Here is a 24,535-nt window from a genome sequence, read left to right as displayed (position 1 = left end):
TCGTTGGCAGTTTCTTCGGGAAGGTTGGTAATACTGGCTTCTATGCCCATAGCGAGCTGTGTGATGGGAGGTTTCGATGGTATAACGGCGAATTTCATACCGTTTGATAAAACACTCAGCTGCTCGTTGGACAGTTGTTTGTTACTTAGATTCAAGACGAAAGAAGTCGTGTCATCTGAACGAGTGTTCGTCTTTAAGGAGTTAGTTTCTATGCTCAAGTTTATGAACTTGCGCTGTTGGCGTAAACGGTAGGTATCCGAGGTCTGACTAGCCCGATGGCAGATGGTATGTATAAGGTTTGTAAATACAATAGGCGAGACCTTACCTTGTATATGTTGTAACAGTCTGGACTTGTTGTAGTCAGCGTTCCTGATTTCACGGTGGAGATGGGATATCCATAAATTTAACGTGCGCAGGCTGAAGTTAAAGCAGGCACGATCCATATGAGAGTTGTGGAACGGGGCTTTGTATCGGAACCCTTTAGGTATAATTCGATTGCTTTTGCATCTGTGGGCGAAGCGTAAATGTTGCCTGTAGCGAGCTATTGAGAGGAAGCACTTTTGCAACTGTGCACAATCGTTGTAGGTATTATGGCCTTATGCAGCAATGTAGTGTACCGTATCACCTGTAGGGCCTGTAACAGTTGCTACGTAGGTGAGACATCGAGACGTCTCCAGGATCGCCTCACGGAACACGACAGAGCAATCCGGCTTGCCGAAACTGACCAGTCCGCGCTTGCAGAACATTTTTGGGCTACCAACCACGATCTTGACCCCAAGCGCGACTTTGAGATAGTGGACCACGCGCGACACTTTCGCCACCGCCTATGGCTAGAGTCACTAAACATAATGAACAACCCTAAGGCATTAAATCGCCAAAAAGGCATGCGTATACATCCAATCCTGGAGACAACCGTTTTATTGATGGATGATCACTGGCGCAAGGCAGCACACGTCCGTGCTACAACAATGACGAATGAGTAACGTGCCACACTTTGCTTGTAATGTATTCAAAAAAAAAATTCTGTCAGTTGAGAAAGGGACACGAGTTCCGAAAGCTTCTGGAAATATTTTATTTTATTTTATTTTATACTGGGTATACTTTAAATAAATATCTGTTAAACTATGGACCCCAGTACTCCAGGCCCATTTGTCACGAAATAAAAATTAATGATTTTAGAGATTTTGTCAAAGACAGTTTATCTTTGAAATCATGTGAAATTCCCTTTTCAGTTAAGAAAACCAGAAATATCTTCGAAACCACTGTGATTAGCACTGCTGAAGCTGAGCAGGCTTTCAGCGTAATGAATAATATTGAGTGAATGAATGAATAATGTTGACAATTAAACACGTTGCAGATTATGATGACCATACATCTAAATGGAAAACCATTGCTTCAATTTGATGTGGATCGTTACGTGAAATCATTGCTCTGTGATCAACTTTTTTATGAAACAACCTTTTTTTAAACATCCTTCGCATTTCTTTTAGGTATTTTGATTTGTATATATTGATTACGAAATAAAATAGCTTTTTTATTCTAAATATTTTATTGATCATTCACAAATTTACATCATTTCTGGAAGACAAGATACAATGGATTTATGATAACTAAAGTAAGAGATGTATACTTGCGATTGCAACATATCTAAATATCTCTGGAAAACAGCGTCGATTGAAGTACCGATCTTTGTAGTTGAAGCGACGTACGCAGCTGTTATGGGAACCTAACAATGGAATGTAACGAAAATGCGAGGTGAAAAAAATAAATTGTTGACAAATATTTTTATTGTTGCAATCATACTTACTGCAGTAGTAACTGCAGGAAATATGATTGTGATGTCATACTATTCAAGAATTCTAAAAAGTTAGAACTCCAGACACTATTGTATCCAGTTATCATCGTAAGGGGAGGCATGATGACCAAGTTTTTAAGCTTTTTTTATATATAGACCTAGGAACGTTTTACACATTCACTAAAAACATGGTTAAGGGGGTAATAAGGCCCATCTGTCCACCCCCTGAATCCGCCCCTGACTTGATATCATACTGGTCATGAAAAATGCGTCACGTGCTCTAATAACACTTCTAGTAGTTTGTTTGTTATTTGGTTTTTAGGAGCATTAGCAACTAAGAAGTGATTTTTCTATAGAATTACATTTTTTTATTTTTTACATAGGTTCTTGGATTTAATGCACGGCAGAGAAAAGCATTTCTTAATGCAATTATGCGCTATGGCATGCCACCACAAGATGCTTTCAATTCTCAGTGGTAAGTAAACAGGAATGTATCAGTTTAAGAATTCTACTTTCCTTAAAATTTTAAGACTGTATATTATGTGTATTTGGTGAACCATTTCCAATTCTTTTTTTTTTTTTTTTTCTAGGTTAGTAAGAGACTTACGAGGGAAGTCTGAAAAGAATTTTAAAGCATATGTGTCTTTGTTTATGAGGCATCTTTGTGAACCAGGAGCAGATAACTCAGAAACTTTTGCTGATGGCGTACCCCGTGAGGGTCTCTCTCGACAACATGTTTTAACTCGGATCGGTGTTATGTCTTTAATAAGGAAAAAGGTATTCCTTTAGTTTGTATCAAAATTCTTTATTCAGAAATTATTTAAAATCCTGTAGATGCACAAATGTCATAAATATATTATTGACACTCATGCTTATTAAACATAAAATTTGTATTGCAATTATAATGTGATCAGTGGAGAAAAGTTAATTTTTTTTCTCAATGAAAAGGTAGAGCCTATAAATTTAGCAATAAATTTAGGAAACAGTTTCAACGTAGTTTATTTGGATATTAGCAAGGCATTTAACTCAGTCACTCGTAAGAGATTATTGTATAAGATGGAATGCAAGGTAGCTGCTGGACTGAAGCAGAGGATTGTGATTAATAGATACTCTTCAGATTGGTGTAACATCAGAGGTGGGGCCCTTTTTGGATCAGTTTTTGGACCACTGTTGTTTCTGAATTTCATAAACATTGATGAAGGGATAGAAGGTGTGTCGTCGAAATTTGCAGTTGACACAAAGATTGGTAGTCATTAATGATCAGTACCAAGTAGTATTCCTTCAGGGTGTCTTGAACAAGTTTCGAAAATGATCAGAAAAGTGGCAGCTATGTTTTAATACAACAAAATGCAAGGTCTTATACTTGGGAATAGCAACTCCAAATTAACTTATATACTTGGTGCGGTTGAATTAAAAAGAGGGAGAAAGGGATATGGGAGTTATGATTACGGGCAGATATGAAGTTTTCTGAGCAGTGTAAACAGTTGGCCAGTAAAGCCCATTGTGTCCTTTCAATGATTTATCGAATGATATCTTAGAGGTAAAGAAGTCATAATCCCACTATATAAGGCAATTGTAAGACCATATTTGGAATGCTGTGTCCAAGAATGGAGACTTCATCTGAAAAAAGACAGTTTCTTGAAAAGATCCAAAGATGGGTAACTCACATGGTGAGATTAGATAAAGGGTGCCCATACAAGGAAAGACCTTGATTATGTGGACTCCAGAGCTTGGTAACCAGGCACCTTAGGAGGACCTGATTGAAGTTTATAAGGCCCTGAGAGGGATTAATAAAATGAATGAAGGTGGAATTTTCCCTATTATAAAGAATACTAGATTACTTTGTTTTGCAGAAGACAGTTATTTCAACTCTGAATTATATTTCTGGAATTTTCTTATGTTGCTCTGGATAAAATAGCACTAACCTTGGACTAAATAATATATATCTTGTTAGATTCTGTGGAATCTTGCCACCATTTGACACAACATATTGTTTAGTATTAGTGTTAGTAGTGGCAAATGATGCAAGGAAGCAAGTTTGTAACAACCATCCTTTTTCAGTTTAAATTTTTATCCCCTAATGCATGTTGTCTGAGAAATCATAAGGATGCCATCAGTAGTTAGTTTACTCAATCTATTTAAAGCCTTAAAACACTTCAGTCAGGTCTCCCCCACAGGTGCTACTATTTGCAGAAGTGAAGCCTTTCTTTGTAATAGTATCCTTTTGTGTTCCTGACTTATCTTGTTGCTCTCCTCTTCACCCATTCCAACCAGTTCATGTCCTTCTTAAAATGAGACTTCTAGACCAATGTAGTCAAGTGCTCAAGATGCAAATTAACTATTGTCTTATACAATGAGGTAATTACTTCCCTACTGACAGAATTCCTGTATATCATTGATAAACGTGAGCTGTGTTAGCAGCCTGTCTGCACTCAGAGAACTTCATGACAGACTGTACAATTACCACTACATCTTTTTTGTTCTTCTTCATCTTGAGTGGTACCATTCAACTGGTGTGTTATTCTGGGATTACTGTTACCCATATGCAGTTACCTTGCATTTACCAGTGTTAAACCTCAATTGCCACTCTTCAGCCAATTTGCCTAACTTTTCTAGTTCTTGTGCAGTAGTATTCCTTGATTCTTGATTCACCCACCCTGATAAACTTTGTGTCATCCACAAACTTATTAAGCTTGATATGCTTTCATCAGTATCATTAATAGATATTGAAAACAGTAAGAGCCCCACCACTGAACACCAATGGACTCTATTAAATAATATTAATCCAAAAAGAGCAGCCCATTACCACCCCTCTATCTTCTGCTACTCAATCATTCTTTTATCCATACTAGTCACTTGCTGCTTATGCCAAACTGCTTCAGTCTTTCTTGCAGAACAGTGTCCAAAGCTTTACTGAAATGTAAGTATATGATGTAAAAATATTTTTACCCCATCCATTTCCCTTTGTATTGCATCTTAGTAAGTAATCAGATTAGTGAGAGGTGATATCCTTTTAATGAATCCATGCAATTGCCTTATAACTATATTCTTGTCAAGATGATCCTGCATTACTTCTTTAACTACAGACTCCGCTATTTTCCTTGCAACAAAAGTCAAGCTAACAGGTATATAATTACTCACTTTTCCCTTTGATTCTTCTTTTTGATTGGGAGAGAGACATATGTAATCTGTAAAGACCTCACCTGAATCCAAGGATGCGCTCATAATTAATTCAGAAGGTTTTCTTTACTCTTTTGCCGCTTCTTTTAATATGATTTGATAGATTTTTTCAGCTTGTAGTGCCTTACTTATTATTAGCTTCAACAATTTCTCTTCTGCTTTTATTTTAGTTATTATAAAATCATTTAGCTGCCAGTTATAATGTGGTATAATTTTTGGTATCCCCATTCTTTAAAACTTCTTAATACATGAATGTAGATGCAGAATATATATTCAGTTTGTCAGCAGTCTGAACAGAATCATCAGTAGTTATGCCATCCATATCTATTGGGCCAATGTGACCCATCTCTTTCCTTCTGTTGTTAAATAATCAAGAACGTCCTTGCTGCTTTACTTTACATTCTTAGCCAAAGAATTTTCATAACATGCCTAAGCTTTTCTAACCCCTTTATTGACTTGATTACAGACTAACTTTAATTTACTTGAGGTTTCTGTGTCCCTCTGATAATTTGTAATAATTCTATACTTTTTTCTTCTCTGCCACTACTCTAATCACTTCATCTGACATCCATTTTGGATTAATTCTTCAAAACTATCCTTTGTTTGTGACAGAAAGTTACAAGCATCTTCTCAGGAGTAGATATATAATTTGTGTGGTTTTTGCTTGTTGCTAAATTAATTATCCTCAAGCAGAAGTAGTAAGGCTCCCCATTACAGCTCCTCATTATAGCCATAGTTGCTGATGCATCAAGAAAACCCAAATCGAAATCAATCTTTTCCCCCTGAAATCCAGAAACCTTGAAACTGCCCAAAACTGGCATTCTAATTTTTATAATACTTAGAATTTACAGAGTACAATTCATAGATCCCTGATATCCATAGTTATCTTTCTTCTAATCAAACAGTCAAACCTCTTTAAATCTGGAGCTTAATATGCTTGATATTTATTTGGTTTGTGATTAGTTGGCTAATAATTGGAATTAATAGAATGACTCATTAAAACATACTTAGTGGTATGCATATAAAAGGAAGTGGTACTACAAAATGCATTCAATGAAATATCATTAAAGAATACTGTGACTACTGCTGGGATTACTAAGGCTGTTTTATTATCACTGCTTTGGTTATTATTAGTATTAAAATGGCAGGACAATGTAAAGAAGTGAGGTTCATGACATATCTGCCATCAAAAAAACCAAATAAAATAAAAAGGAAGTGAAGTAAAATGTTTTCTTAGGATATTTAATCTCTTTTTAAATCTGCACATGCTGTTTGGATTAGAAAAATTTTCTTATTCCAGTTTACTTACAGTTATCCCTTCATAGATTATCCCAAGATATCTCGTTTTTAGTTTTAAAAGTTATTTGGAACTACATGAAATATCTCAGGATACAATAATACCCGAAGCAAACAATAATATCTCCAAATTTAGGATTGAAACGTATTTTCTCTGTTATTTATCTGGCTAATTTTGCATTAGCCAGATAAATCCCAAGATTTCTTGGGATTTTCTTATGTCTGGCAGCAGACAACTGGCTGCTGCCAGACGTATCAGTATTCAGCATTTGCCGTCCTAAATGCTAAATACTGATAAATGTTAACCAATTAGAAAACTATATCAAAAAATATTTTGGCACCCTTTTGAACTGTTGCCCATAAGCGGTGCTTACCTCGCTTATCCATTTACAATGGCCGTGTGTCAGAATGTAGTTAATTCATGATTATTGCTTGTGGTGGGAGGTTACTGCTTGTTTGTTCCACTTGATTTTTTAAATGTATTTATATAATGAGTAGTGAAGAGTATTTTTTTGTTCCTTTCTTTAGCTCAAGCGCTAATTTATTTAAAAAATGTGTATAATTTGTAAACTTTTTTGGCACACACACACAAGATAACCGGGATAGCCCAAATGGGTTAATTACTCCCATTTATTTTCTACTAAAAATTTATAAAAAAACACAAAAAAACTATACAATGAGTATTCGCATGATGCATACTTTTAATCTGTAAAATAAAAACAGTCGATCCGTTATGGCACATTTTCAGGAAAAAAATTTTCTGGGAAGGGGTTAATATAAATATACAAGTATGCCTTTTATCCCCTTCTCTCTCATTATCATAACATAGTTTTACTTCTGCCATTTCCTTTTTCTCACAAAAATCGTAAAACGGGAATTTTTTAAAAATTCTGAAAAGATTGGCTGTTTTTGTTAATGAATACAGCTGTAATGAACATCTGAGAATAGTTTTCCATAATTATTCAGTTAGCCATGAAAAACCAAACTTTTTTTCTGCAGCCTAAAGTTATTTAAGCTGAAATTGAAAATCATTGAAGATTTATTTTCAGAGAAGATAAATGTATGCAATGGCAACTCCTAACTTGCAATGCTGATAGAGTCTAGAATTATAAGCCAAAATGCCACCCTCCTCTGTCAATAAATTAGTAATGGCCTCCTTTCCTGTCAAATCAGAATTATAAAAGACCAATGAGAATGAGTACAGCGATAATACATCACGAATGCCAAAACAGTTTAATGTATGATGAACTTTTTACTAGTGTGCCACAAGAATTTTCAATAAACTTTACCATGTTTTGTATATATGTTTAAAGGGGGATGGCACTGGTGCAGTTCTAACAATGTTATGTTGTTGAGGTGATTTGTGTGGTGATTCAATTCGGTGAAATGTTATAACCTGAAATATTTAATACACTCATAGCAGAAGCTGTATAACTTTATAAATAAATTTGGTAAATAATAAAAACTGCATATTTAGTTTGGCTATTAGCTGACTGTCTATCGTGAATTCCTAAGTCCAAGGCATGGTTCCTTAGAGCAGTCAGAAGCATTCTAGTCCCAAACAAAATTTATAGATAGCAAGTTGCCAACTGAATTTTAGGAAGCATTGAGTTAAATATTATTTAACTTTAACTTATATACAATCTTATTTGGAGAACCAATTTTTCATTCTTTAGCACTATTCAAAAACAAGTTTTTTGAATAAAATTGAAATGAAATGATCCACCATGTGCACCCACACAGTTTCCAGTACTTCTCAATATCATTGAAGATAAAGAAATAGATATTTTGCAGTATCAGTTTTGCCAATTTCAGTATGAGAACCCACTAGACACTGTTATGAAATAAAAACAAATTAATGCGAGTTTACCTTGGTCAGGGAACTGACAAGTGCACAACAAAGCTTGAAATATGAAAAATTATCCTGATTCATACTTGGCTTTTTAACAATTCCTCACAACAAGGCCGAATGTGAGAGAATATTCAGCCAGGTGGGGGGGGGGGACAACACACTGAATTCAGATCTTTCTGGTAAAGCTTTGAAATTGTTCTTGACATTCAATTCTAACTGGCACTGCCATTGTTATAAACAAAACTTAACTCAACATTTCTGTCTATCTCAACGTTTCTTTGTCTGAAGAGAGCAAAAAGTCTCTCTTCAGACAAAGAACAGTATCTTTCTTCAAGCAGTCATAATCAGTTTATGTTTAACATACAATCCAAACAGAAATCTACAAGTAATAAAATCCTGTGTTGTATTTAATATAAAATGTGTATGTTGGCAGTGAAATTCAATTTTTAGTGCAGTGTTCACTTTAGAAAAACTTTTTTTTCTTTTCAACCCCCCCCCCCCCCCTTTAGCATTAGTATTAGCATTAGCATTAGTAGAGGCATATGATTCAAGAAAGCAAGGTTAGGCAGCATCAGCCAAAAAAAAAAAAAAAAAAAACCGCTCCCGTTCACCCCTCGTTCGTTCCAAATACCTGTCCAGCTCAGCCTTAAATTTATTTAGGCTATCAACTTCCACAACAAGCGATGGAAGTCTGTTCCACCAACCAACTACCCGCTGGCTAAAGACAAATTTCCGTACATCTATTCTACATCTGTCTTTCCTCAATCTGAATTTATGCCCTCTCAGGTGATTATTCTGAGCAAAAGGAAGACTCCCATCAGCATTGAGCATGCTCAAACCATTCAAGGCTTTATACACCTCAATCAGATCACCTTGCAGATGCCCAGTCTCCAGACACTGTAATTTGCAAAACTTAAGCCTTTCTTCATAAGAGCAACCCTTTGTTCCATTCACTAATCTTGTTGCCCTTCTCTGTACTCGTTCCAGCAGCTCTACATCCTTCTTGAAATGAGGCCTGCAGACCTGTATACAGTACTCAAGGTGTTGCCTGACCATTGCCTTATACAAGGAAATAATCACCTCCTTATCCCTGCTAGAAAATTTCCTGTATATCATTGACAATACACCATGAGCTACTCTTGCTGCCCATCTGCACTGCTCAGAGAACTTCACATCTGCCTGCACAATAACCCCCAGGTTCTTTTCATTCTCTCCCACTGTCAGTGTAGTACCACAGAGTTGGTACACTGCTCTGGGGTTGCTGTTTCCCATATGTAGTACTTTACATTTGTCAATGTTAAACTTCATTTGCCACCTCTCAGCCCATCTGCTCAACTTTTCTAGATCCTGTTGCAGCAGCGTACTGTCATTAGTCTCCCGAACAACCCTGCCAACCTTCGTATCATCTGCAAATTTGTACATTAAGCTTGATATACCATTATCAGTATCATTTATAAATACAGAAAACAATAATAGACCCAACACTGACCCCTGAGGGACTCCACTAATAACATTAGACCACGATGGGCAGTGTCCATTGATTACCACTCTCTGTCTTCTCCCACTCAACCATCCCTTTATCCATGCAGCAATTTGCCTCCAAAACCACACCGCTCCAATTTGTTCAGCAGCCTTCCATGTGCCACAGTATCAAAAGCCTTTCTAAGATCCAAATATACGATATCAAAGTTATTCCCTGCATCCAGTTCCTTTGTGACTGCATCATAGTATCCAATCAAATTGGTCAGGCAAGACTTTCCCCTTAACAAAACCATTCTGAGTACGAGCTATAACTGAAGTCTTGTCTAGATGATCCTACAGTGCTTCTTTAACCAGTGCTTCCATTAATTTTCCTGGAACAGAAGTTAAACTAACAGGACTATAATTACTTGTGTCAGCCTTTGATCTTCCTTTGTGAATTGGGGTCACATTTGCACATCTCCAGTTCATGGATACCTCCCCTGAGTCTAAAGAAGCTCTCATAATTATGGATAAGGGTTTGCTTATTTCATTTGCTGCCTCCTTTAATATAACTGGATAGATCCCATCCACCCCAGGTGCCTTTTTTATGTTTATCTTCAACAATTTCTCCTTCACTTTCCTCTCAATTATTACAAAATCATCTAGCTCACTGCCAGAGTTTAACTCACCCCTGGCATTCCCTTCCCTGAATAACTCCTCATGGGTGAATGTAGATACAAAATACTCATTTAGTTTGTTAGCCATCTGAGCAGGATCATCAACAGTTGATCCATCAATATCCAGTGGACCAATCTGATTCATCCCTTTCCTTCTAGAGTTTACATAGGTAAATAACTCTTTGTTGTTTTTCTTTGCATCCTTTGCCAAGGATTTCTCATAATCTTCCTTTCCCTGCCTAATCTCCTTTGTGACTTGGTTACAGACCAGCTTATATCTATCATAAGCTTCTATGTCACTCATTAATTTATATGCATCCCATGCATTTTTCTTCTCTGCCATATGTCTCATTAGTTCATCTGATGAGATTTATTGGAGGATTGTTTTCTGCAGCAACATGTTCGAGAGGCAACCCTCTCTGGTTGCCTCTCGAACATGCATCATTTGTGTATTAAGAATTTGCAGATAAAGGAACCACTAGGTGGCAGTGATCACAGTGTACTGATGTGCGATTTACTTAAAGATATAATTACCATCAGGGGTAAAGGAAAGGGTTTTTGCTTCCGTAAAGATTTAAAAAACCTATGCCAAGGAATTCTCCTTGGCAAAGATTTTAAAGGAGGCAGCAAAGGAAGTAAGCAAACCCTTAGCCATAATTATGAGAGCTTCTTTGGACTCAGAGGAGGTACACATAGACTGGAGATGTGCAAATGTGACCCCAATTCACAAAGGAGGATCGAAGGCTGACACAAGTAATTATAGACCTGTGAGTTGAACTTCTGTTCCAGGAAAATTAATGGAGGCGCTGGTTAAAAAAACACTGCAGGATCATCTAGACAAGATTTCAGTTACAGCTCGGACACAGCATGGTTTTGTTAAGGGAAAGTCTTGCCTGACCAATATGATTGGATACTATTATGCAGTCACAAAAGAACTGGATGCAGGGGGATAACTTTGATATTATATATTTGTATCTTAAAAAGGCTTTTGATACTGTTGCACATGGAAGACTGCTGCACAAATTGGAGCAGTGTGACATTGGAGGCAAATTGCCGCTATGGATAAAGGGATGGTTGAGGGGGAGAAGACAGAGAGTGGTAATCAATGGACACTGCCCATCGTGGACTAATGTTATTAGTGGAGGCCCTCAGGGTTCAGTGTTAGGTCTATTATTGTTTTCTGTATTTATAAATGATATTGATGATGGTATATCAAGCTTAATGTCCAAGTGACGCAATGCTGCTGCAACAGGATCTGGAAAGGTTGAGCAGATGGGCTGAGAGGTGGCAAATGAAGTTTAACATTGACAAATGTAAAGTACTACATATGGGAAACAGCAACCCCAGAGCAGTGTACCAACTCTGTGGTACTACACTGACAGTGGGAGAGAATGAAAAGAACCTGGGGGTTATTGTGCAGGCAGATGTGAAGTTCTCTGAGCAGTGCAGATGGGCAGCAAGAGTAGCTCATGGTGTATTGTCAATGATATACAGGAAATTTTCTAGCAGGGATAAGGAGGTGATTATTTCCTTGTATAAGGCAATGGTCAGGCAACACCTTGAGTACTGTATACAGGTCTGCAGGCCTCATTTCAAGAAGGATGTAGAGCTGCTGGAACGAGTACAGAGAAGGGCAACAAGATTAGTGAATGGAACAAAGGGTTGCTCTTACAAAGAAAGGCTTAAGTTTTGCAAATTACAGTGTCTGGAGATTGGGCATCTCCAAGGAGATCTGATTGAGGTGTATAAAGCCTTGAATGTTTTGAGCATGCTCAATGCTGATGGGAGTCTTCCTCTTGCTCAGAATAATCACATGAGAGGGCATAAATTCAGATTGAGGAAAGACAGATGTAGAATAGATGTACAGAAGTTTGCCTTTAGCCGGTGGGTAGTCGGTTGGTGAAACAGACTTCCATCCCTTGTTGTGGAAGTTGATAGCCTAAATAAATTTAAGGCTGAGCTGGACAGGTATTTAAACAAATGGAGGGGTGAATGGGAGCGGGTTTTTTTTTTTTTTTTTTGGCTGATGCTGCATAAGCTTGCTTTCTTGCATCATATGCCTCTACTAATGCTAATGCTAAATACAGTGGGCTCAGACAGTTTTTAAATTCTGTACAGTGGGATCAACTGACGATGTTACCAACAGTAAATTCTAAGTGAGAAGCTTTCAAGAAATTAATCGTGGATGCTACTAAAAGTTTCACACCTATTAAGAAATATTGTTCAAAGTTTAGGCCTAAATGGTTATCAAATGAACTAATGAGACTTGTGACAGAGAATAAAAATGCATGGGATGCATATAAATTATCAAACGACTTAGAAGCCTATGGCAGATATAAGCTAGTCTGGTAATCAGGTTGCAAAGGAGGTTAGGCAGGTGAAGGCAGATTATGAGAAATCTTTGCCAAAAGATGCTAAGAAAAACAGCAAGGATTTCTTTACTTATATAAACTCTAAAAGGATGGGGATGAATCTGATTGGTTCACATGATATCGATGGTTCGACTGTTGATGATCCTGCTCGGATACAAACAAACTGAATGAGTATTTTGCATCTACATTCACACGTGAGGAGTTAGTAAGGTTTGAAAATGGCAGAAGGTTATCAAATTGTAGCAGGGTGCTTAATGATTTTGTAATAACTGAGAGAAAATTGGAGGAGAAATTGTTGAAGTTAAACATAAGAAAGGCACCTGGGTTGGATGGGATCTATCCAGTTATATTAAAGGAGGCAGCAAAGGAAGTAAGCAAACCCTTAGCTATAATTATGAGGGCATCCTTAGATTCAGAGGAGGAGGTCCCCATGGACTGGAGATGTGCAAATGTATCCCCAATTCACAAAGGAGGATCGAAGGGTGACACGATTAATTACAGACCAGTTAGTTTAACTTCTGTTCCGGGTAAAATAATGGATTCACTGGTTAAAAATGCATTGCAGGATCATCTAGACAAGACTGCAGCAATAATTCAGACATAGCATGGGTTTGTTAAGGGAAAGTCGTCTGACAAATTTGATAGGATATTATGATGTGGTTACAAAGGAACTGGATGCAAAAAATAATTTTGATATCATATATTTGGATTTCAGGAAAGCTTTTGACTCTGTTGCCCATGTAAGACTATTGTACAAATTGGAGCAGAATGGTATTAAGGGTAAGTTGCTACAATGGATAAAAGGATGGTTGAGTGGGAGAAGACAGAGGGTCGTAATCGGTGGGTGCTGCTCTTCGTGGACTAATGTTATTAGTGGAGTCCCACAGGGTTCGGTGTTAGGTCCACTGTTTTTTATATTTATCAATGATATTGATGAAGGTATATCAGGCTTAATGTCGAAGGTTGCAGATGATACAAAGGTTGGCAGGGTTGTTAATGACAGTAATGGCAGTGTGCTACTGCAACAATATCTAGATAATTTGGGCAGATGGGCTAAGAAGTGACAACTGAAGTTTAACCTTCACAAATGCAAAGTACTGCATATGGGTAGAAGTAACCCCAGAGAAACGTACCAACTGTGTGGTACTACACTTAAGGTGGTAGAAAATGAAAAAGACCTGGGAGTAATTGTGCAGTCAGATATGAAGTTTTCTGAGCAATGCAGACAGGCTGCCAGAGCAGGTCATGGGGTTTTGTCAGTGCTATATTGGAATTTTGCTAGCAGGGAAAAGGAGGTGATTGTCCCTCTGTATAGGGCAATGGAAAGACCACGCCTTAATTACTGCATTCAGGTCTGGAAGCCTCATTTTAGGAAGGATGTAGATTTGCTTGAGCATGTACAGGGAAGGGCAACAAGATTGGTGAGGGGAATGAAGAGATCCTCTTATCAAGAGAGGCTTAAGTTCTGCAAATTGCAGTGGCTGGAGACTAGGCACCTGTACGGTGATCTTATTGAGGTGTATAAGGCCTTGAATGGGTTGAGCACACTGAATTCTGATGGGATCTTTCCACTTGTTCAGATTATGAACCTAAGGGGGCATAAATTCAAATTAAGGAAAGACAGATGGGCAGAAATTTGCCTTTAGCCAACAGGTGGTTAATTGCTGGAACAAACTCTCGTTGTGGAAGTTGATAGTTTAAATAAATTTAAGGAGGAACTGGACAGGCATTTGAAAGGAATGGTGTAATTTTTTTTTTTTTTTTTTTTTATGGCTGATGCTGCATAAGCTTATACACTTGCTTTCTTGCATCACATGCCACTACTACTATGACTACATCCATTTAGGCCTAAATCTTGAACAATATTTCTTAGTTGGTATGTAAAGCCTAGTAACTTCCAAGATTAATTCTTTGAATGCTTCCCATTTTTAATTTGCTGTTGGTAACATCATCAGTTGGTCTCTCCGTATAGAATTTAAATACTGTCTCAGACCACCATAGTCACCTTTACGAAAGCAAAAACCCTTCCCTTTACCCCTGATGGTAGTTACCTCTGAGTAAATCCCACTTCAGCACACTGTGATCACTTGGCACCTAGTGGTTCCTTTATCTGCAGATTCTCTTTTGGTCAAAAAATTTCCAGTTTTCCTCCTGCTTGCAGTTATCCAATTTATAGCTTTTCAAATATCTAAAGTTAGCACCTAGGTAATAAATGATGTATTGGACTGTGCTAACAATTTGCTAAATACATTTACTGTTTAGTGAATGTTTTAGAACTGTAGGATTTTCATTTGTAAACAACAACGTAGTAAATTTCATTCATTTGTATTTGCCGTAGGCTTCCTAAAAGAAAATGAACTCGCCTATGGTTCTTAGCTACAGTGTATACTTAAGGTTGCAGGTTAAGTTTTTTTTAATTGATACGTTTCTAACAAATAAATGCAGTTATATAATACACTTTTTACCAAAGTAATATTATTTCACACATGCAAAGTTTAATGAGCATAAGCAATTGCAATTTTAAGAAGAAAAAAAATGTAAAATATCAACTATCAACAGCATCGCATACATTGCAATATGTGCAAGTGACTGTGGTAATGGAATGGTTTTATGTATTCTTTCATAGCATATTTCACAGACAGGATTTGTTTTGTTGCCACTATTTAGACATAAACTGCATTGCCCTATTTTTATTTTTTATTTTATTTTTATTGGGGTTTTTTTTTGTGCTCTTTGCATTTGTTGCTCATCTGTGATTACACTTTAGATGTCTAGAGAAGGGCGCCTCCATAGCCAGGTGGGCAGGAGCAGCAGTGTGCAGCACACGCTTCTTGATTAGACCGGGGTTCGAGCCTGTGCCCACCAAATACGGAGGATGCGGAAAGGTCAGGGAATGACCACCGCATATCCCCGGAGCAATATGGCCTTAGTTGCTAATGTTCCTAAAAACCAAATAACAAATAACAGATATCTAGACCAGATCGTTTATCCTTACTGGAGATAGTCCTGATTTCTAACCTTTCTTGGCATTAGAATATCAAAAGTATCGCTTCCTTTAAAAGAAAAAAGTAAATTTTCTTTTTTGCTGTTGACATTACTTTTCTTTTAAATGTCTACTGGCTCCATTCAAATCTCATATCAACCCCACCATATTGTTCCTCAAACTGGTGTTGGTGTCCTCAAACCTCTCTTAAGCTCATGGACTCCATCTAAAAGAGAACAGTCAGGGTAATCAGTGATCCATTTTCTTTTAAAACCAGTCTGTCTTTTCTGTAGATATTCCCATGGGTACTGGTCTTCTGAATTAGCATCTGTAATTCCACCTCTCTGTTCCAAGCCAGTCTCTGAAGATATGGCTCATCTTGTCATTCACTGTCATTCATTCACTGTTCAAATCACAAAACTAACTTTTCTGTTGCTTCATTTATCCCTTTGAGTCCTAAAGAACATCCACCCTTCACATATATTCCCTGAAAATTACAGTTAACAGAAATTCAAATCCAGTGTCAATAAGTATCTTCTGTCATCCTTCAACCATACACAGTATTAAAATACTAGTTTTTCATGCCTTTAATGTTTGGGATTGCCATGGGGGGGGGATAAAATAAAATTATTTTTTTGTGAGTTGTTTCTTCATTGAACCATTTCTCTGAACATATCAGGAGACTTCAAAACCTATATTTCCCTTTCTCCATGACTGTTAAGAAGCTCTTTTAAGATACATAATGGGCAGATTTGTCAAGGGAGAGAAAGAGCTTGTAGATGAAACAGTGAGTGGCTTCAGGTTGATGTAGATCGACATTATTGTGATTGACAACCCAGTATCCATATCCATGGTTAATATTGAAGTAAGTGTCACAAATTCTTTAGACAATAGTGGCATTCTGGAAGAAGACAAATTTTCTTTCTTATGTAGCAGAAGGACGTTTCTGTGATCAACAAAACAGAACTTTGATTGAGACTGTCGTCTGAAGTATACATAATTTTGGTAGGCCTTCCATCTGCTTCGTACCACACCAGATTATTCAGTCTCCAGCTTGCTGTGCTCAGCATATGGAAGCATTTGTCCAGGAACTGGACAAAAAAAATAATAATAATAAAGCCTTCTTTTGTAGAAAAGGCTGTTTGCCCTTCATGACACTCTTGAATAATATAAGGACTGAGAAAGAACTGCAAGAAATATATGGGAAGTTTTCAAAAGTAGACTAGATTCCTTCTTCATTCAAGCCCTTAAAACAAGACTAATTTCAGTGATATTCAGGACATTGTGAAACTGGTATTAGCTTTGACCCTTGGTAATGCATATATTCCAAGTGAATAAAACTTGCAATATATGCATTATAAATATATACAATAAAAACAATACTGACTAAAAAATGGTTATTATGTGTTCCTCACTCTTTGCTCATCAATGGCCCAACACCCCCAGGATCACAGCCGAAGGCCCCAACCCGACCCCAGACATATCAACCCCCCCCATGAAACTCCGAGTGACTGAATACATTGTCAAATATATTATGGCGTAAAAGTAAACCTTAAAAGATAAAATTTTGATAAAAACGCGACAACAAAATGAAAGTAATTTATGAAAATTTCCACCCTTAAGTGGACTAAGCTTTTTGACTCATGTCTTGTTCACCGGTTGGAAAACTGACGCGAGGTATGTGTGTGCTATGATACTAATACAAGATTAATTGTTATTGTGCATGCATGCAAACTGCCATGAATCGAAAATGAGGAAACAATGTCGAACGTTGATAGAATTACTATGTAACTTCATTTCCAGGGTGTCATCAATTAATAGTTTAGTGTAATTGTGCTGGATATTTAAAATCTTGGCTTAGTTAAACAGGAATGTGTGAATTTCGTTAATAGCATGGAAAGCCAATTGTGATGCTGTAGCACATGATGCGCGGACCGATACAGCATGCTGGTTTAGTCTCAGATCCAAAGTAACCTGGTTAATTCTATGTAAGTAGAGTCACAATTGGTACATGAATGTGTCTCTGTGCAGGAAAAGAGAAAAAAAAAACAGAATGATTTCTTAATACAGAATGCAATTTTTGTGTCAATTTTGCCACTATTTTAAATTCATCAGTGTCTCTGAGAAGACTGTTAAGTTGCTTATACCAACATTCTATGTATGGAATAGTAATAAAGTATTTTTATTAATTCTTTTGCTATGTCCTATACTACAGTAGTCTCAGACAGTTTTTAAATTGTGTACAGTGGAACCAACTGATGATGTTACCAGCAGCAAATTCTAAATGGGAAGCATTCAGGGAAGTAATCATGGAAGCTACTAGGCTTTTTGTACTGATTAAGAAATACTATACCAGGTTTAGGCCTAAATGGATGCCAAATGGAGACTCGCAGCACAGTCTCATTAAATTATCAGGTGACACAGAAGCCTACGATAGATATAAGTTAGTCTGTAATCAAGTCACAATGGAACTTAGGCAAGCAAAGGAAGATTATGAGAAATCTTTGGCAAAGGATGCTAAGAAACAGAGTAAGGACTTCTTTACTTATATAAACTCTAGAAGGAAGTGGATGAATCAGGTTGGACCACTTGATATTGATGGTTCAACTGTTGAAGATCCTGCATAGATACCTGAAAATCTGAATGAGTATTTTGCATCTGCATTCACACATGAGGAATTATTACGGGAGGAAAATGCCAGAAGTTTATCAAAATGTAACAGGGTGCTTCATGATTTTGTAATAACAGAGACAAAAGTGGAGGAGAAATTGGTGAAGTTAAACATAAAAAAGGCACCAAGGGTAGATGGGATCTATCCATTTACATTAAAGGAGGCGGCAAAGGAAATAACCCTTAGACATAATTATGAGAGCATCCTTGGACTCAGAGGAAGTCCCCACGGACTGGAGATGTGAAAATGTATCCTCAATTCACAAAGGGGATCTAAGGGTGACATGAGTAATTACAGACCGGTTAGTTTAACTTCTGTGCTGGGAAAAATAATAGAGTCACTGGTTAAAGAGCAATTGCAGGATCATCTAGACAAGACTGCAGTAATAATTCAGACACAGCATGGGTTTGTTAAGGGAAAGTCTTGTCTGACAGATTTGATTGGATACTATGATGTGGTTACAAAGGAACTGGATGCAAAAAATAATTTTGATATCATATGCAGCAGACTCCCGATTTACGAGGATCGGATTAACCGGGACACTTCAAGATTCCAAATTAAAAATAAAAAATAAAAAATCAACCAGAAATTATAAAATTCAAGTAATAACTAGAATAGGTATAAACAGATGTTTTGCAAGTCGTAAGAATAAGCGACAAGAAGCGCCATTATAAGTCGTCATTGGGAGATTAGTATGCCTATTATCTTGCAACCCTTGCTGTCTTCACATCTGCCGCTCAAAAAAAAAAAAAAAAAAACCACCAAATGTTTAGTTTGTTTTAATGCATCATGTCAATTGTTGTGTTCCATTGCACTGCAAAAGGACAAATTTTTTTTCGTTGTGGATGTCAGGGATGTCGAAATTTATTTTTTAGTAACTTTTTTTTTTTTTTTTTTTTTTTTTTTTTTTTTCATTTAAAAATCACGAAAATGGTGGGAAAACGCAAGAGTTGTGCTTTCAATTAAACAAAAACTTGAAATTTTTCAAAAATCTGAAAACGCTGCATCTGTTAAATTTCTAAAGAACCATTATAATGTTGGTGATCAAACCATACGCAACATTTTAAAAAAATAAACGGAAGCATCATACTGGACACGCGAGTGGTGCATGATAGGTTGCTGAACATATTCTGATACAGTGAGTCCCCAACTTACGTTACATTATTTATATTTTTTTTATATGACAAGATTTCAGTGAAGGGGGGACACATTTCACTGTAATAACCTAAAAACCCACAGAATTATTCCAGCTATCGATATTATCGCAAATGCAATAAGATCGAGTTTACTACCTGTTTATAATTAATTGCACTAACAGAAAAGCCCAGTAAACCGGAAATTGCAAATTGTTCTTATTGTTTTATGGGAGTGACCTCCAGAAATCTGTTTTAGTACAATGTGAGCTCGTATGGAGTGATAATAGTGAGTTTTCACTTCTGTGAAGTACTTAACATAAAGTTTCATTTTGACCGTTATCATGGTGCTGACTAAGAGAATGAGTGACAGCGGTACTAGTAAATCTATGAAGAAAAGGAAAGCAATCAAGTTAGATCAGAAAATTAAAATAATAAGGATGTATGAAATTGTCCAAACATTAACGAGTATCGTGCGGAATTCAGATTTGTCAGTGGCAATGGTGAACATAATAAAGGAGAAAAACAGAATACAAGAAGCGATCAGCACCAATGAAGGTCAACTATAATAATAACCAAGGCCACGAAATACATATCAGTTTTTACAGTTCAATAACATGCGTTTTTCCTTCCTTTTATGTTTTCTTTTCTTATGTGCCACTCTGGCTACTTCACTGCTGTACCCAGATAAGTTTTTAATTGAACTAATTAAAAATATAACTATTTTTCTTCATTCTTCTGAGGATATTATGTGGTTTTTGTAATTTTGGCATATTAGGGTTATACTGTGGTAGCAATATTTTATTAGTCATTCCCACGTTACGTAACAAGTCCTGGAGCGTATCTCTTACGTATGTCAGGGACTTACTGTATTTTTGGATTAACCTAGAAATCAATTATCGGGGAATATTTTTTTACCATCTATCCCAGAAAATCGAGAATCTACTGTACTTGGATTTCAGGAAATCTTTTGACACTGTTGCACATGGAAGACTACTTTTCTTTTTTTTTTATGTAAACCCCAAACACGAGAGGTATTAGAACCTACAGTACTTAGTACTGTGCTTGGGTTGGAGGTTGAGAAGACGAAAGAAGATATTTGTTGACATTGGACTTGAACTTCTGTAGACTGTAATTTTCAGGTGAAATACGTATGAAAGAAGGTTGTTCCAGAAAACGGCAGTTGAATGAATAAACGAGGAAGATGAAAAGTTGGTTCTGTGAGTTTGAAGTTGGACAGTAAATGGATGTTGGCTGGTGGCGGCACATGTTTGGACTGTTTTGAAAGAGAGATCGGGAATTATCGAAGCCAATTCAGAAGAACAGTGCCCATGGAAATATCTGTAGACAAGGCATGCAGCAGAAACAGTAAGTCTATGAGACAGCGAGTGGAGAGACTCTATTAGAGATGAATCATTAATTCACCTAACTGCCCTCTTCTGAATGGAATTAAGAAGCCTGAGAGAGGTTTCGGGGGCACCACCCCAGATATGGGAACAGTATTCCATGGTTTGGTGGATTTGTGATTTGTAAAGAGTGAACAACTGTTTGGAAGAAAAGTAATGCCGAAAGCAAAAGAGAAAACCAAGCTTTTTAGATGCAGAGGAAGCAATATTTGTAATGTGCTTGTGCAAGAGAGATTACAATTCGGGGTAATCCCCAAAAGAGATATATCATTTTGCCTGTAAATCGGAGTATCACTAAAGATAAGCATAGGAGCAGAAGAATCCTTTTTGCGAGATATAAGACAAGACTGAGTTTTAGAAGGATTGAAATCAACTAAGTTGTCTTTGCCCCACTGGAGAATTACCTGGAGATCGGCATTTAAGGAATTGGTAGCAGATTTTCGAGAAGTTGAAGCTGATTGAGCAGGATAAGGTTTCTCAAAATGGAAAGTGGAATGCAATGTGCCATCATCGGCAAAACTATGGATAGGATTGCCAGTCAATGGAAGAAGGTCATTAATATACAAGAGGAAAGGCGTGGGGGAAAGAACTGAACCTTGGGGGACACCGGCATTAGTTGAGCAGTTAGAAGACAGAGAGCCATCTACCATCACCCTCAGTGAGAGATCAGAGAGAAAACTGGATAACCAATTACAAAAAACAGTTGACAAATCATAACATGGAAGCTTGTTTAGAAGACCTTTATGCCAAACATGATCAAAAGCCTTTGAGATGTCACGAGCAACTGCTTGTGTTTCACCGAACTTTTCCATTGAATTAGTCCATAAATGGGTAACATAAGCCAGAATGTCACCAGTGGATCGACACTGACAGAATCCATACTGGTGATTGTTGATCAGGCGTAAGGTTTCTAGGTAGTTTAAGAGTTGACAGTTAATTGATTTCTCCATTAAAGGATTCCATTCCCGCAAGAATAATTTCACTGACACAATCTGAGCAAACAGTGACATCAGAAGTTTTGAAACTGTAATCCGACCAAGGAAAAGAAGAAAAGAAATCTCGCAGGTCATCCCATTTTGCATTCTTGTAATGCCGAACAATACGAGGTTGGGAATAGCCATGAGATAAAGGCTCCACTGGAGAAGAGACAATCACCAAGTTGTGATCTGAGGTGCCTAAAGGACCTCTCACTTTATCTGTGTACTTAGAAGGGTTGTCTGTGAGAAAAGATCAAGCGTGTTGGCTGTATGATTAGGATTGTCCTGTATTCTTGTAGGTAAATGAACAATCTGTGCAAGGTCATTAGTAATTGCAAAAGCCTCAGCATCTCGACTAGCTGGGTCGGTGTGACTAGAAAACGGAAGCCAGCTGGAGTTATGAAAATTTAAATCACAAAGGAAAATTACCTCTCTTTTAGGAAAATTGGACTGGAGTAAGCTAAGTTTCAAAGAGAGGAAGTCAATGAGCTCCAAGTGATTAGTGGAGTTGGGAGAACAGTAGAGACAACAGATGAATTTGACACAATGAGGTAGAGATATTTTAAGCCAGAGAAGATCGAAAAAAGGAGATTTCAAATTACCAAGTCTCTAACAGAGAATATCGGAACGGACATATGCACAAGTACCACCTTTGAGGCGAAAGGAATCATACAGCAAATGATTTGGGCAACTGAGATGAGCAGTAGTTGAATCAACCAATAACTGAGATTCTAGCAGAAAAAGTACTACTGTACAAATTGGAGCAGTTTAGTATTAAGAGTAAGTTGCGACAATGGATAGGGGCTAACATCTGGTGAGTACGGGCTTGGCAAACCCAGAGTCCTTAGCTGGATATCATCATTCTTCTCTTTCTTGGTGATTCCCATATACTTCTCTCTCTCTCAGAATAATTAATAATAAAGGGTGGTTGAGTGGGAGAAGACAGAGAGTGATAATCAATGGACGCTGCTCTTCGTGGGCTAATGTTATTAGTGGAAACCCCCAAGGTTCAGTGTTGGGTGCACTGTTGTTTTTTATATTTATCAATGATATTGATGAAGTATGTCAGGCTTAATGTCGAAGTTTAGAGATGGTACAAAGGTTGGCAGTGTGCTACTGCAACAGGATCTAGAAAATTTTGGCAGGTGGGCTGAGAAGTGGCAACTGAAGTTTAACATTGACAAATGCAAAGTACTGCATATGGGTAGAAGTAACCCCAGAGGAACGTACCAACTGTATGGTACTACACTTAGGGTGGTAGAAAATGAAAAAGATTTGGGATTAAATGAGCAGTCAGATATGAAATTTTTTGAGCAGTGGAGACAGGCAGCCAGAGCCTGTCACGGGGTATTGTCAATGACAGTGGTCTCCAAAGTATGGTGTCAGCACCCCTAGGGGTGCACGGATGATCCATGGGGTGCGCGAGATAATCCAAAATAAATCAATATTTATTAATTATGAAACTAGCTTTTTGAAACATAATTGAAAATAAAAATTATAAATGTTTTTAATACTTCAGTACAGTCTGTCCTCGTATAGCACGATAGTTGCGTTCCTAGAAACCCTCGTGCAATGCAAAATCGTGCAATATAAACAACAGGCCCTATGGGAAAAGTGGGGTTAGGTGCCGACCACCCAAGATTGAACACACATTTGGAACCAAAACATTACCAAACACAATAAATAATCGGGTAATTTTAATCGTTATAAAATACTTACGTATTTTATAACGATTAAAATACGTAATAAAAATAATATTATATTATAATAAAGTATTTTTATTATTTTTAATACTAAAAAAGTATTTTATACGAATAAAATACGTATTTTATTCGTAAAAAATTTATTATATTAAATAAAATAGTCGTAATAAAATACGTATTTTATAATACGTAATACGTAATAAAATATTGCTAATGCTTTTGCTTCTATCGTAAGCAAACTTGCTTTTTGTTTGATTTTCTATCCAAACAGATGACAGCCATTCCATCTCTTCCAATTCTTGTGTCTTAATCTAATGGATTTTAATTACACTTTGAGTTGTTCCCGCTATGAAAGTTGTTTTTATTTTCTCTGCATTCTTTGTAATTCTCGGCGTTGCCTCATTTAGGTCTGTAGCACGTGCAATATCACATGGTCTTTCATTTCAATCAAAGCGTTTCACAATTTCATATTTTTTCTCTATCGACAGAAGCGGAATGGCCATAAGCCTTACGGGGGAAACCACAGTGAGCCGGAGGCCGGTGTGATTTTGGCCATAAACCATAGTATGAGGCCACCATAAATTTTCCCGGGTAAGAATTTTTGAGCCAGTCCGCCTCTTTATCCATACTGTATTGCTTTTTTTTCTCTCTCTGAATCTGCAGTGTCTTCGCCAGGACGCTTCCTTTTCACACCTTTTAAGTATTTTACTAATTTTTAGGGAATAAAGCACAATTACAAAACGAGGAGGCACGCTTGATACACATAAACTGCGCACGTGTAGCAACTGAATAAACAACACTGTAAAGGCCGAGATACACTATTAACACCTCACATTTTACTAAAGCACATTTCTGGGGGTTACTACCATAAAACAATAAAAACAATTTCCAGTTGCGTTTCTACTAGTGGAATCTGTTATAAACTGGTAGTAAACTCGATCTAATTGCATTTGCGATTATATCGATAGCTGGAATTGTGTTGGTTTTTACATTATTATGGTGAAATGTGTTTCCCCTTCACTGATATAA

At 37.1% G+C, this 24,535-nt stretch overlaps 1 protein-coding gene across 3 annotated transcripts in view; it reads left to right on the top strand.

Moving 5' to 3' along the window:
* LOC150086692 (ATP-dependent chromatin remodeler CHD5-like) overlaps window positions 1-24,535 on the top strand; it is a 683,856-nt gene that overhangs the window by 575,762 nt on the left and 83,559 nt on the right. For all 3 annotated transcript variants that reach the window (XM_090372691.1, XM_090372693.1, XM_090372692.1), the window contains 2 exons: window positions 2,179-2,270; window positions 2,386-2,572. In XM_090372691.1, the coding sequence (XP_090228817.1) occupies window positions 2,179-2,270; window positions 2,386-2,572 (279 nt within the window). The remainder of the gene's footprint in view (window positions 1-2,178; window positions 2,271-2,385; window positions 2,573-24,535) is intronic.

The sequence above is a fragment of the Mastigoproctus giganteus genome, chromosome 4 (genome assembly GCF_048544385.1).
Source record: "Mastigoproctus giganteus isolate SK-2022 chromosome 4, ASM4854438v1, whole genome shotgun sequence".
In the NCBI taxonomy this organism is placed as follows: domain Eukaryota; kingdom Metazoa; phylum Arthropoda; class Arachnida; order Uropygi; family Thelyphonidae; genus Mastigoproctus; species Mastigoproctus giganteus.
Note: the sequence above shows the minus strand (reverse complement) of the source record. Positions and strands in the feature narration are given on the sequence as shown.